General features: G+C 37.8%; 1 protein-coding gene and 1 non-coding gene across 9 annotated transcripts in view; one reads left to right on the top strand and one right to left on the bottom strand.

Annotated features, from left to right (window-relative positions):
• Positions 1-15,462, bottom strand: part of MTRF1 (mitochondrial translation release factor 1) — a 69,455-nt gene that overhangs the window by 32,132 nt on the left and 21,861 nt on the right. For 6 of the 8 annotated variants that reach the window (XR_004523136.2, XM_073795256.1, XM_033843872.2 and 3 more), the window contains exons 5-8: positions 12,617-12,664; positions 11,398-11,489; positions 9,531-9,612; positions 8,303-8,410 (exon numbers count right to left, since the gene is read on the bottom strand). Coding sequence is in view for 7 of the 8 variants with exons in the window: in XM_073795256.1 (XP_073651357.1) it covers positions 8,303-8,410; positions 9,531-9,612; positions 11,398-11,489; positions 12,617-12,664 (330 nt within the window). In the remaining variant the exon portion in view is untranslated. The remainder of the gene's footprint in view (positions 1-8,302; positions 8,411-9,530; positions 9,613-11,397; positions 11,490-12,616; positions 12,665-15,462) is intronic. The other 2 variants (XM_033843873.2, XM_033843877.2) reach the window with 1 other exon arrangement.
• LOC117308890 (U6 spliceosomal RNA) lies at positions 5,030-5,136 on the top strand. The gene has a single exon (XR_004523142.1). It is a non-coding gene; the product is annotated as a U6 spliceosomal RNA (small nuclear RNA).

The following is a 15,462-nucleotide window of genomic DNA, read 5'->3' as shown; positions in this document are numbered from 1 at the left end:
TTTTAAGTTTTAATTTTTTTTTCTGGTCTCTGACTATAATTAGCAAAATAGAAGGGCAATTACAGAAAATAGAAGGGCAATAAAAACATGTGAAATATTACCACAGGGATGCAATCAGCAAAATCCAGATGATCTGGGCTTCCCTGGTGGTGCAGTGGTTGGGAGTCCACCTGCCGATTCAGGGGCCAGGGGTTTGTGCCCCGGTCCGGGAAGATCCCACATGCCACAGAGCGGCTAGGCCCGTGAGCCATGGCCGCTAAGCCTGCGCATCCGGAGCCTGTGCTCCGCAACGGGAGAGGCCACAACAGTAAGAGGCCCGCGTACCGCAAAAAAAAAAAAAAAAAAAAATCCAGATGATCTATAGGACAAATAATCTAGTTCCCTTAACCAATGAATTGCAAGGAAAAATATTAAAATTGAGGAGGTAGCTGTGGATTAGAAGAGATTTAAGAGACATATCAACCAACTGCAACGTAAGGAAGTTACTTAGGTTTCAGTCTGAACAAAAACTATACAAAAAAATTTATGAGCAGGGAAATGTGAACACTCACTGGATATTTGATTATACTAAGGAATTTTGGGGGGGGGGGGGTCTGATAATAGCAAAGTGACTATGTGGTGTTTTTTTTTAATAAGTGCTTACCTTTTTTTTTTTTCACACACACACACTGTATTTTCTTCTTACAAGAGATAAACTGACACCAAGCATTGTAAATGGATGACCACAACAAAATCAACAATGACTGCAATTACCAAACACACTCACACTATGTCATAATATTGACATTCAGTCCAGTAATCCTCCACTGTAACAGCTCCTTTACTTTGCAGTGATAATTGATTTGTATACTTTTTGCCTCTGAGTCCTTGTGGAATATTTTTTTTTATTCAAACAGAAAGTCACAAAAATTATAATGATCCTTATCAGTTCACTCAGTCCCATGTAATTAATTTTTTTTTCATCTTGATCTTTTGTTAGCACTTTTATGAATTCATCAGTCCATTAGAGTTCTGAAAATGCTTATTCATTCAGTTCAGCAGTATAGTCAGTTACCAGAAACCTGTACTTGTCAGAGTCTTTTCCATGAATTCCTTGAAAATGAAACCCTTTTATAGGAACATTTTGGCAAAAGCATCAGAGTACACCCAGAACTGTCTGTAAATGACAAAAGACTTAAAAATGACCACGGTTAAAGATTTGATGAAAGTTCATAATAATGCAGTTGACAAGGAAATTTAGTTATTTCTGAGATATACATTTTAAATAACTAGAATTATGACTTATAACATTACACCAGAACGTATAAGATTTTTAGAAATTTCATGTAATGTCTGAAACATTTATGTTAACATATTTCCATACAAATAACCCAAAGAAAGTTTAGTATTAGTTGTTTTTTTAGTTTTTTTGTTTTTTTATACTGCAGATTCTTATTAGTCATCAATTTTATACACATCAGTGTATACATGTCAATCCCAATCGCCCAGTTCATCACACCACCATCCCCACCTCACCGCGGTTTTCCCCCCTTGGTGTCCATATGTTTGTTCTCTACATCTGTGTCTCAACTTCTGCCCTGCAAACCAGTTCATCTGTATCATTTTTCTAGGTTCCACATACATGCGTTAATATACAATACTTGTTCTTCTCTTTCTGACTTACTTCACTCTGTATGAGTCTCGAGATCCATCCACGTCTCAACAAATGACTCAATTTCGTTCCTTTTTATGGCTGAGTAATATTCCATTGTATGTACCACATCTTCTTTATCCATTCATCTGTTGATGGGCATTTAGGTTACTTCCATGACCCGGCTATTGTAAATAGTGCAGCAATGAACACCGGGGTCCATGTGTCTTTTTGAATTATGGTTTTCTCTGGGTATATGCCCAAGTGGGACTGCTGGATCATATGGTAATTCTATTTTTATTTTTTTAAGGAACCTCCATACTGTTCTCCATAGTGGCTGTATCAATTTACATTCCCACCAACAGTGCAAGAGGGTTCCCTTTTCTCCACACCCTCTCCAGCATTTGTTGTTTGTAGATTTTGATAAGCCCATTCTAACTGGTATGAGGTGATATCTCATTGTAGTTTTGATTTGCATTTCTCTAATATTTAGTGATGTTGAGCAGCTTTTCATGTGCTTCTTGGCCAACTGTATGTCTTCTTTGGAGAAATGTCTATTTAGGTCTTCTGCCCATTTTTGGATTGGGTTGTTTGTTTCTTTAATATTGAGTTGCATGAGCTGTTTATATATTTTGGAGATTAATCCTTTGTCCGTTGATTCGTTTGCAAATATTTTCTCCCATTCTGAGGGCTTTTTGTCTTGTTTATGGTTTCCTTTTCTGTGCAAAAGCTTTGAAGTTTCATTAGGTCCCATTTGTTTATTTTTGTTTTTATTTCCATTACTCTAGGAGGTGGATCAAAAAAGATCTTGCTGTGATTTATGTCAAAGAGTGTTCTTCCTATGTTTTCCTCTAAGAGTTTTATAGTATCCGGTCTTACATTTAGGTCTTGAATCCATTTTGAGTTTATTTTTGTGTATGGTGTTAGGGAGTGTTCTAATTTCATTCTTTTACATGTAGGTGTCCAGTTTTCCCAGCACCACGTATTGAAGGGACTGTCTTTTCTCCATTGTATATCCTTGCCTCCTTTGTCATAGATTAGTTGACCACAGGTGCGTGGGTTTATCTCTGGGCTTTCCACCTTGTTCCATTGATCTATGTTTCTGTTTTTGTGCCAGTACCATATTGTCGTGATTACTGTAGCTTTGTAGTATAGTCTGAAGTCAGAGAGTCTGATTCCTCCAGCTCTGCTTTGTTCCCTCAAGACTGCTTCAGCTATTCGGGGTTTTTTTGTCTCCATACAAATTTTAAGATGATTGTTTGTAGTTCCGTAAAAAAATGCCATTGGTAATTTGATATGGATTGCATTGAATCTGTAGATTACTTTGGGTAGTATAGTCATTTTCACAATATTGATTCTTCCAATTCAAGAACATGGTGTATCTCTCCATCTGTTGGTATTACCTTTAATATCTTTCATCAGTGTCTTACAGTTTTCTGCATACAGGTCTTTTGGCTCCCTAGGTAGGTTTATTCCTAGGTATTTTATTCTTTTTGTTGCAATGGTAAATGGGAGTGTTTCCATAATTTATCTTTCAGATTTTTCATCATTAGTGTACAGGAATGCAAGAGATTTCTGTGCATTAATTTTGTATCCTGCAACTTTCCCAAATTCATTGATTAGCTCTAGTAGTTTTCTAGTGGCATCTTTAGGATTCTCTATGTATAGTATCATGTCATCTGCAAACAGTGACAGTTTTACTTCTGCTTTTCCAATTTGTATTCCTTTTATTTCTTTTTCTTCTCTGATCGCCGTGGCTAGGACTTCCAAAACTATGTTGAATAATAGTGGTGAGAGTGGACATCCTTGTCTCGTTCCTCATGTTAGAGGAAATGCTTTCAGTTTTTCACCATTGAGAATGATGTTTGCTGTGGGTTTGTCGTACATGGCCTTTATTATGTTGAGGTAGGTTCCCTCTATGCCCACTTTCTGAAGAGTTTTAATTTTTTAAACAATTCTTTTTTAAAAAATATATTTATTCATTATTTACCTATTTTGGCTGTGCTGGGTCTTAGTTGCAGCACGTGGGATCTTCGCTGTGGCATGCATGTGGGATCTAGTTCCCTGACCAGGGATTGAACCCAGGCCCCCTGCATTAGGAGCATGGAGTCTTATCCACTGAATCACCAGGGAAGTCCCCCATGGTCTGGTTTTGCTGACTGCATACTCTTGGAGTGATTCAACCTGTTTTTCTGCCCTCTTTACTGGCTGCAATTGGGCAGCTGGATCCAGAAACTGGATCATCAGCTTGAGGTCCTTGGCCAGACAACAAGAGAGTTCCCACTGTAAGGTCTGGACTACAGAGAAAAGCAATCACAGAGCTCTTCAAGGATGCCAGGGCTCCCTTCACAAATTTATTTCTCAGAGTTATGGTGAAATGTATGTCTTCTGTACACACAAAATTAACCACCACATTACTTTAAGTGACCTATCCCTGAATTCAATGGTTGAGCACAGAATAACAAAACATATTTATAAACATTAATCTGTTGGAAGAGATGATGTAATATATTTCATAGACTCCCTTTAACTTGAAAAATATTTCAATTCCTTAGGTACCAGGAATACAGAATAGTGTCAGACCTACACTACATATCAAGAGCCATCACCCTCCATTGCTTCCACAATGACTATCTTGTAATTATTTAGTTTCGATTATTTATGTAGTGGTTGAGTATTTCCCCTATCTGTCCCAATGTCACAAAACTACAAGACTTTAAGTCATTTGATATATGAATTTTTGCATGAAAATGTATTTTTTTCCAATCTTAGCTGTTAGTGCTGTATCTCTGTGATTCTATTTCAATTAAACATTAAATATATATACATATAATTTCTTATAAATTTATTTTTTAATTTATTTTTGGCTGTGTTGGGTCTTTGTTGCTGCGTGCGGGCTTTCTCTAGTTGTGGCAAGTGAGGGTTACTCTTCTCAGTGTGCGGGCTTCTCATTTCGGTGGCTTCTCTTGTTGTGGAACATGGGTTCTAGGCACGTGGGCTTCAGTAGTTGTGGCACGCGGGCTCAGTAGTTGTAGCTTGAGGGCTCTAGAGCGCAGGCTCAGTAGTTGTGGCACACAGGCTTAGTTGCTCCGTGGCACATGGGATCTTCCTGGACCAGGGCTTGAACCCGTGTCCCCTGCATTGGCAGGCGGATTCTTAACCACTGTGCCATCAGGGAAGCCCATACATATAATTTAATATACATACTTTATAGGGCAGGTATCTTTTCCTCTTTCTCTAGCTTATTTATTTTCTGGCTGCGCCATGCAGCATGCAGGATCTTACTTCGCTGACCAGGGATCAAACCCAGGCCCTGGCAGTGAAAGCAACAAGTCCTAACCACTGGACCACCAGGGAATTCCTGAAAATTTTTTCTTTTTTAATCAAAGACCTTTTTTTGTGCTCACTTCAGCAGCACATATACTAAAATTGGAACGCTACAGAGAAGATTAGCATGGCCCCTGCGCAAGGATGACCCACAAATTTGCGAAGCATTCCATATTTTTTAACTAATAAGGACCTACTGTATAGCACAGGGAGCTCTACTGAATATTCTGTAATGGCCTATACAGGAAAAGAATATGAAAAGGAGGGGATATATGTGTATGTATAACTGATTCACTTTGCTGTACACCTGAAACTAACACAACATTGTAAATCCACTATATTCCAATGAAAAAATAAAATAAAATAAAATAAAAGGTCCTTTTACTTTCTAAAATGTCTTTATTTTATTTTGCTACTGAGTTAATGTATCTAAAAGAAAGATTTCCCAACCATTGTTTGGGCTGCTCTGGGCACCTGAAACGGAATCTCTCTTCCTGTTATTAAGTTCATCTCCCTTTCATTATTGAAAGTTGAATTCAAAATATACATCTCAGCGATTACATTCTCTCTTTAATATGCTGCTGTTTCTCATTACATTCTTGAAACTCTCTCCTCTCCTGCTTCCAAAATATTATACCGTTCTCATCCTTTTTCCTGCTTCTCTGACCCCTCTTTTTCTTTTGCCAACTAGTTTATCTTTCTAAATATGGCCATTCTCCAACGTTTGGTACCCTGAATATTCCCTCTCTATAAACTCTCCCTCACTTATTCTCTCTCAGTATCAGACATTATCTCTGTGCTAACAGCTATCAAATCGCTCTCCTCAATTCTATTCTCTCACCAAAGCTCTGGCTACACGACTTCAGCATTTACTGGATATTTCTAAAGGAACGCTCACTGTAACAACACACATAATAATTCAAAAACAACTTTCACTGTTCTGCCCAATTGGAGACGGCCTTCCAATTTCTATTCCATTCAATGGCATGAATGAATATCACAATCTTCCCAGCTAGAAAGATTAGATCCCTGTGGCTCATCTCCTTTGTATCAGAATAAACTAATGGGATGTAGTGTGGTTCTGGATCAGACAGACTTAAACCTAATCCCAGGACTGCCATCACTTATTGTGTGATCTTGGATTAGTTACTTACTCTCTGAGCCTAGATCTTCATCTGTAAAATGGGATTAACAATACCCAGGGTTGTGAAGATCAAACGACACATACTGCACGCAGGACACAGTGGGCAAGCAATAGATCCTCTTGTCAGTTACAAATTTTGCTCATTCTTCATCTGAAGTTCTCTCATATGTGTCCCTACTCCCAGTTCTAACTCTTAGTCATACCTGGATTACTCTAATAACCTCTCTGCCCTCTGCCTTAAATCTAGCCTCTTCAGTCCATCTTTCACACTGCTGTCAAAATAATCTTCTAAAAACTAACTTATGGTTGCCAAAGGGGAAAGGAGAGTGGGGGGAGGGATAAATTAGGAGGTTGGGATTAACATATACACACTACTATATAGAAAATAGATAACCAACAAGGACCTACTGTATAGCATAGGGAACTATGCTCAATATTCTGTAATAACCTATAAGGGAAAAGAATCTGAAAAGGAATATATATATATACATACACACACATAACTGAATCACTGTGCTGTACACCTGAAACTAACACCATATTGTAAATCATCTATACTTCAATAAAAAAAGAAAAAAAGAATCTTCTTAAAATAGATATCGATCAAATCATATTCTTATTAGCAAAATCTTCAACAGCTCTCTAACAATCAAGGGCTGTTCCGCTTTAACATCTGCTCAAAATCTACTCTTTTGAACCTATTTCCTCTCACTTCTCACCACAAATATCCTCTGGTTTAATTGGCTTCCTCACTTCTACACACACAGCAAGATCTTTCCCACCACCATGCTGTTGCTCAAATTGGTCCTTCCATCTGCTCTCGTTGGTCTTCCCTTTGAAACCATGTACCTCAGACTGGGACTTGAACCCATGTGCTGGGACTCGAACCCAGCCTAAACCCTGATTGGGACTTGAACCCACATGGCTAGGACTCAAACCCGGCCAAAACCCACAGTCTTCCAACTGAGATCACACACCTGGTTTTAGGACTTAATGCAGCTCAGGTTCTTGATGTCTCATCACAGAAAGAATTCAGTGAGAGGCAAAGTGATATAAGAAGTGGATTTATTTAGAGAGATACACACTCCACAGATATAGTGTGGGCCATCTCAGGGGGTGAGAGCAGCACCAGGGTATGGGGTTGTCAGTTTTTAAGGGGTGGGTAACTTCGTAGGCTAATGAGTGGGAGGAGTATTCCAGCTATTTTGGGAAGGGGGTGGGGATTTCCGGGAATTGGGCCACTGCCCAATTTTTCATCCTTATGGTTGGCCTTGGCACTGTCATGGCGCCAGTCAGTGTGTCATTTAGCTTGCTGATGTATTACAATGAGCATATACTGAGGCTCAAGGTCTAGTAGAAGTCGACTTGTCCACCATCTTGGACCCATTTGGTTCTCATCAGTTTATGTCATGTCCTCGGGCTATGTCATTCTTTCAAAGGTTGTGCCCTGCCCCCTTCCCTCCTGTTTCACCTTTCCTAACCACTGGCTGTATTTCAAATCCATATGACGCACAACCTTACTTATGCTCTATACTTGTTTTCATTTCCCTCGATTGTTTAACTTACATGAATCCTCTTTCCCCACTTTGATAATTTGTGGGTTATTATTCATCGGCCCTCTGTCTACTATAGTGTATCTTTGTGTAACCAAGCAGACAAGAACTTCCAGGTGGATGAAGAGAATTGAACAAAAAAGAATTATATCAGATGTTCTGATTTAACATACTTGAGTATTTAAAAGTTTAAAGACTCACATTGGTTCTTATTGTTTATGTTGTCTAAGTTTTTATCAGCCCAACTAGGGTGGGAGCTTCTTGAAAATAAAGACAAATGACTAACTTCTTCTGCATTCCCATAAACCTCCAACACATCATTAGTACTTCAGAGTAAAAACCTTAATACACCTTGGCTTTGAACAACAGAGCAATGATTTTTCAGGCAAGGCATATATCAACCCTCCACAGGGAAAGTTTCTCTAATTCAGATACTCCTTCCTAGGAGGATACTTCTTTCCCTCCCACTCTCTTCTCCCATAGTAAGAATTCTACTATAGTAAGCCACTGTGATTGATGAGCCCATGTCACAGTATTTAGTAGATATAGGTCAAATGTTTTAAAAAATGGGACAACATGGTTCTAATCAATATCAGAAGAAAAACAACTTCCAGCATCATCTATGGACAAATCCTCAAACACACCTACCATAATCAGCTGGTGTATAATTCAGAAGTTCAAATTTCCAGTGTTTGTAGCTTGAATAATTCTGATACATATCAAATATTTCCCGGGTAAATTGTTGGCAGATATCACCTAAGAGAAAATATAAAAATATTCAGTCAGCACACATTTCTCCAAAGAAGACATATAGAGCGCCAGTAGGCACACGAAAAGATGCCCAACGTTGCTAATTATTAGAGAAATGCAAATCAAAACTACAATGAGGTATCACCTCACACTGCTCAGAATGGCCATCATCAAAAAGTCTACAAACAATAAATGCTGGAGAGGGTGTGGAGAAAAGGGAACCCTCCTGCACTGTTGGTGGGAATGTAAATTGGTGCAGCCACTCTGGAAAACAGTATGGAGTTTCCTTCAAAAACTAAAAATAGAGTTGCCATATGACCCAGCAATCCCATTCTTGGGCATATATCTGAAGCAAACTCTAATAAGAAAAGATACATGCACCCCAATGTTCATAGCGGCACTATTTACAATAGCCAAAACATGGAAGCAACCTAAATGTCCATCAACAGAGGAATGGATAAAGATGTGGTACATATATACAATGGAATACCACTCAGTCATAAAAAAGAATGAAATAATGGCATTTGCAGCAACATGGATGGACCTAGAGATTATCATACTAAGTGAAGTAAGTCAGAAAGAGAAAGACAAGCACCATATGATATCACTTGCATGTGGAATCTAAAATATGACACAAACGAACTTATTTACAAAACAGAAACAGACTCACACACATAGAAATCAAACTTATGGTTACCAAAGGGAATAGGGGGTGGGGAGGGATAAATTAGGAGTTTGGGATTAGCAGATACAAACTACTACATATAAAATAGATAAACAACAAGGTCCTACTGTATAGCACAGTAGGATAGAAAATATTCAATATCCTGTAATAAACCAAAATAAAAAGAATATGAAAAAAATATTCATTTATAACTGAATCACTACGCTGTACACCAGAAACTAACACAGCATTGTAAATCAACTATACTTCAATAAAAAATTTTTTAAAAATCAGCACAAATTTCTTAGAGAGTCCTCCTTAAGTAAAAACCCCTTAGGAGTTGAGAAATGACTACTTCCGAAGTGAAACACATTTAACAGACTTTTAAAGTTACAGTGTGTCATATCAAGGTAACATTTAAGTATTTTTTAAGATCATTTATGATAAAATTATTTTATTGACCTCCAGTAGTTCTTCCAGATGTCACCTCTAAAATAACATCATTTTTGTCATATTTCTCCTTTGGCACTAGACTCTGGAGAAGCTGAAAAAGAAAAAAAAAAATCAGTATTAGTGTGTATATTTTCCATGGCATACTGCTATTCCTTGAACTTAGATAAAAGACCCCCAAATACTAAAAAATCAGTAATTAACAAAATCATAGAGCATCTCAAAGAGGTCTGGTCCTAAAATGCTTTAATAAGTAGACCTAATTAGGCCTAAAATAAATGATGATTCATGTTAACAATGAAGTTACTTGTTGGCATATTTTCTACAATGCTATCAAATTATCTTAATTTTCTAAAATGCAAAAGTTTAGATCAAAGGCCAGTGTTCCATTCAATTTTCTTCGAATTTTGCTTCTGATTAGTCTTAAACAGTAGCTTCTTTCATCTAATGAAAGAAGTAAGCTCTGAAAGTCTTCATTTGGAGAAAATGAGGACTTTTAACATATGATTATATATTCTCTCCCACAATAAATGACAGCGGACGGACACCAGGCCGTGCCCTGTCTTCTCAGCAGAGTTGCTGTTTAAAGAGTAGATTGAGGACTCCCGAGGTAAGGCTCAAATAGTTTCTCAGTGTGACAAGAAAAAAAGGGGCTTTCTAATAAAGCAAGCAACCAACTTACCTCTTAGGAAGAAAAGGGAAGCAACTTTATTATTACTAAAAGGTCTTTCAAATCAAACTGAAAGTATCTATGTGTCATGATTCCCCCTACCGACAATTTTTGAAATAGTCCATCTCTGCTAGAAATGATATAGCCTGCAGGAGAGAATAGTAGACTAAGAGTCAGACGTCCTACATCTGCTTTTGACTAGCTGTTTAAATCAGTGAAAACAATAACTGATACCTCCATCCTCATCCTCAAAAAGTCCCTCTAGAGATTATCATACTAAGTGAAGCAAACAAGATAGAGAAAGAAAAATATCATATGATACTGCTTGTATGTGAAATCTAAAAAAAAAAAGATACAAATGAACTTATTTACAAAACAGAAATAGACTCACAGACATAGAAAACAAACATATGGTTACCAAAGGGAAAAGGGGTTTGGGATTAACATACATCCACTACCATATATAAAATATATAACCAACAGGGACCTACTGTATAGCACAGGGAATTATACTGAATATTCTGTAACAACCTATAAGGGAAAAGAATCTGACAAAGAAGATATATGTATATCTGAATCACTGTGCTGTACACCTGAAACTAACATAACATTGTAAATCAACTATACTTCAAGGAAAAAACGTCTCTCTACTGGATTCCCAGGGTAGGGAAGACTGAAGGTAGGAGGATGGCAAATATGACAAAGGGGAACATAGTACATAGCACCGTATTTTCATTTTCTTTTAGACAAACCATCCATTGAGCTAGAAGGGACTAAAGACTTGTATTAACCCACTGTCTCTATGCCCTTGGATTCATTCCATTCTATCCTGAATGCAAATTTTCAATCCTTAATTAACCCAGTTACCATGTACCACTCCCTCTTTCTAAGACTTAAAACCCCCTGACTCTACTCCATGTTGAAGTAAATTTCTTCACTAGCATGTGTTCCCTTGTCTGGTAACTTAATAGATTCAGCTTTGGAATACTTTTGTCTGGGGGGGGTTGGTTTCGTTCCTTGCCAACACAATCTCTTCAATCTCATTCTGTAGTAAATGACAGCACTAAACCCAATATTATCAATCATCATAAGAGAAGACTTAATCAACTGGTGTTTGGAAAATAACTTTGAGCAGCAAAACATAGTCTAGCAAGAATAGTATTCCTTTACATTAACATTGCTGAGATTAGTTTACCTCTTAAAACATACCTCACTGTATAACATGTTGATTTTCTGAAGAATGGTTTGCCTCTCTTCCAAAGCAAGTTCTTGTAACTGCTTTTCATCTTCTTTATTTAGACCTACAAACCGTCGACAGAAATAATGGTAAAAATGTTTAAATACTTACAAAGAAATTCTTAAATTGCTATCTAATCTCTACCTACTAGGTTTTATTTCAGTTGTGAAGGCAAGGGATTATAAAAAAGAACAGAATAGTTAGAGAATGTAAAGTATTTGCTAAGTGTGTCCAAAAAACTCAACAAATACGATCTTGCCCCAATGAGCTGGTGATTTGAATGTCTGTAAGTAATTATAGAAATCAGTGATAAATCAAACAGGTTTAAAAAAGGGACTGGCTAATTAAATGTAAACCCGAATAAGCTAAGTTTCAGGGTAAACTGGGGTGACCATTTCTTGTCTAAAGCTGGCAGCCATTACCCAGCACACTGTGAGTAATGTAGCATGGCTAGAACCTCCTCTTTTTTTTTTCAAGAGAAGTCGGAAATAAGACCTCTTTAAAATTCTGAAAGCTCTTGAAATGTTCATACTTAGTAAACATTTTTTAAAAACACCACATGGGTCAAAAAACCACACATCCTTGCAAGCCTCTGCTTTATGGAAAGAACGGTCATTTTCACATCATTTCAAAGCAGAAAGTTAAATCATGGAGCTCTAATAACACAAGCTATCAATGAGATAGTGGCCAAGTAGGGTGGATCCCATAACCTTTGACTCCACTGCTTTAGATGCCCAGAGATTCCATTTGTCACTGGTCATGTGTGCTAGATGAGGTAGAAATTTTTAATTCTTAAAAATAAAGAAGAAAATAGAAATGAAGACTCATACAGGAGAGAAGGCTCTTTAAAATTCTTTTCTAGTCATGGAAGTCATGGGGGTCTGGCGGGATTCTATGTCTCATTCCTGCTTTCAACATTTCACACTTACTCTGTGCTAAATACTCTGCCAGTTGCTGGGGACACAAGGATGAATAAAACATGGTTCAGGGCTAAAGTGGCTCAGTCTGGTGGGAAAGGTGGACACATTCACTTGATTACAATATGTGGTGTGGGCAGGACCATCGAGGCCTAAAGGGTGGTCTAACCCAGACTTCAACCCCTAAGGAAGGCTCCTAGATAAGGGGCCACCTGAACTCAATTCTAATTATGGATCACCTGTTGCAGAATTGTAGTATCGCTACTAGCCTCACCTTGTGCACATAAGTCTCGGGTCAGAGGTACCAGAAAAACCTGCTGATCTGCAATCATATAAAATTATTTTTGTGGCTTTTTATTATTTACTGAACTGTAAGATCCAATCTAGTTCAATTTCACTGTATCAACAGATTCAAGAGTCTATTATACCTTATGTTTGGTGCCGCAGGAAATAAAGATGAATAAGACACAGGCCCTGTACTTCCCTGGTGGCGCAGTGGATAGGACTCCATGCTCCCAATGCAGGGGGCCCGGGTTTGATCCCTGGTCAGGGAACTAGATCCCACATGCATGCTGCAACTAAGAGTTTGCATGCTACAACTAAGACCCAGTGCAACCAAATAAATAAATATTAAAAAAAAAAAAAGAGGGCTCATGTCGTTTAAAAAAAACAGGGAAAGGGACTGAAGTTAAGACAATTACATAATGGATCAGAATATAAAACAGAGAAAGGCAATCATACTTGTTTTACAGAGGGGAGTGAAGCCAAAGGATGATAGTCAAGCCATACTAATATTACACATGATACAAACGTGGCTGAAAGAGGTTATGTCAATTTAATTTGGAAAGCATTTAGTAAGCTCCTATTATGTGCAAGCAACTTTCCCAAACTAATTAATTACAAATTTGAGTGGCATTATGCGGAAGAGTAAAAAATAATCCTCATTAAAAGAGGTGAGAGGGAATTCCCTGGTGGTCCAGTGGTTAGGATTCTGCACTTCCACTGCAGGGGCACATGTTCAATCTCTGGTCAGGGAACTAAGATCTCGCATGCCTCATGGCCAAAAAAAAAGTGAGAGACTCGCAGACCACTAATAGGAGGCAGAAAAAGGTAAGGCTTTGGACATCCAGGACTTTACAGGTATAGCTGTGACTGGCCTCGATGCTGCTTAACATCTCTAAGGCTTAATGAAACAGGATGGAGCACAAAAGAAAGTTTATAAATTAAACTAAAAGCCAATAGCAAGGGACTTTCCTGGTGGTCCAGTGGTTAAGACTCTGTGCTCCCAATGCAGGGGGCCTGGGTTCCATCACTGGTCACGAAACTAGATCCCGCATGCTGCAACTGAAGATGCGGTGTGCTGCAACTAAGACCCGGTGCAGCCAAATAAATAAATATTAAAAATAAAATACAATAAAAGCCAATAGCAAAATTTGGATCGGGACTTCCCTGGTGGCGCAGTGGATAGGACTCCATGCTCCCAATGCAGGGGGCCCGGGTTCGATCCCTGGTCAGGGAACTAGATCCCACATGCATGCCGCAACTAAGAGTTTGCATGCTACAACTAAGACCCAGTGCAACCAAATAAATAAATAAATATTAAAAAAAAAAAAAGAGGGCTCATGTCCTTTAAAAAAAAAAAAAATTTGTATAAATGTTGAATCCCAGGTTAGTCCATTATACTTTTCTCTCAACTTCTGTATATTTTGGAAATTTTTCATAAAAGAAAAAATGTTAAGGCAATAAAATATTAAGAGATACTAAAATTAAAAATTAACACCTCTCACATTATATATAAAATTAACTCAAATAGATCAATGACCTAAATGTAAGGACTAAAAATATAAAACCCTTGGAAGAAAACTCAGATGTGAACTTTTGTGACCTTGGATTATGCAATAATTTCTTAGATATGTCACCAAAACACAAACAAGAGAAAAAAAAGATAAACTGAACATCATCAAAATTAAAAACTGAGGTGCTTCAAGGGACAACCCACAGAATGGGAGAAAATTTTTGCAAATAATATATCTGATAAGGAACTTGTATCTGTAATATAAAGAACTCTTACAACTCAATAATAAAAAGACAACTCCATTAAAAAATGGGCAAAGGATCTAAACAGTCATTTAACCAAAGGTGATATACAACAGCCAATAGGCACATAAAAAGACACTCAACACCATTAATCAGGGAAATGCAAGTCAAAACCGCAGTAAGATACCACTTCACACACACCAGGAAGGCTAGAATCGAAAGGGCGGATCACAAGGGTTGGAGAGGATGTAGAAACACCAGAACGCTCATACACTGAGGATGGAATGTAAAATGGTTCAGTCACTTTGGAAAACCAGTCTGACAGTTCCTCAAAAGGTTAAACATGGAGTTACCACACAACTGAGCAATATATGTCTACACAAAAACTTGTACACAAATGTTCATAACAGCATTGTTCATAATAACCAAAACAGTGGAAAAACTCAATAACCAACAACTGATGAATGGATAAATAATATGTGGTATATCTATACAATGGGACATAATTCAGCAATAAAAAGAAATGAAGTACAGAAACATGCTACAACATAAATGAACCTTAAACATATGCTAAGTGAAAGAAGCCAGTCACATAGGGTAACATATTGTATGATTCCATTTATATAAAATGCCTGAAATAAGTAACTGTGTAGAGACAGAAAGTAGATTAGTGGTTGTCTAGGGCTGGCAGGGATGGGGGGGATTGGCATGAGATGGCTAAAGGGTGCAGGGTTTCTTTTTGGGGTGATGAAATAATACCCATACCATATAAGCCCTCTGACGGGGTAGGAATTGTATTTTTGTGTCCCTGGTATGTAGCACATAGGACAGTGCCCAATAAAGATCTATTAATAAATTAAAAATTCTGAAAAGGTCAATATTTAGTCTCCCAGACCCTAAGTGCTTCTTGGCAAGTACCACAAGGACCTCGGTCTCTTAGTAGTTGCTCTTTAGCAGCTGAAATACTTCAAACACCCAGAGTACAGAGTCCTGTCCTTTCCAAGTGCAGGGCTTACTATGTGCAGACTTTTTAAAAGACTGTATTCAATATACCTTTAACTTAGAAAATCAATCCTGTACTTG

The sequence above is a fragment of the Tursiops truncatus genome, chromosome 18 (assembly GCF_011762595.2).
Source record: "Tursiops truncatus isolate mTurTru1 chromosome 18, mTurTru1.mat.Y, whole genome shotgun sequence".
In the NCBI taxonomy this organism is placed as follows: Eukaryota; Metazoa; Chordata; class Mammalia; order Artiodactyla; family Delphinidae; genus Tursiops; species Tursiops truncatus.
This window is presented reverse-complemented; position numbering and strand designations above follow the sequence as displayed.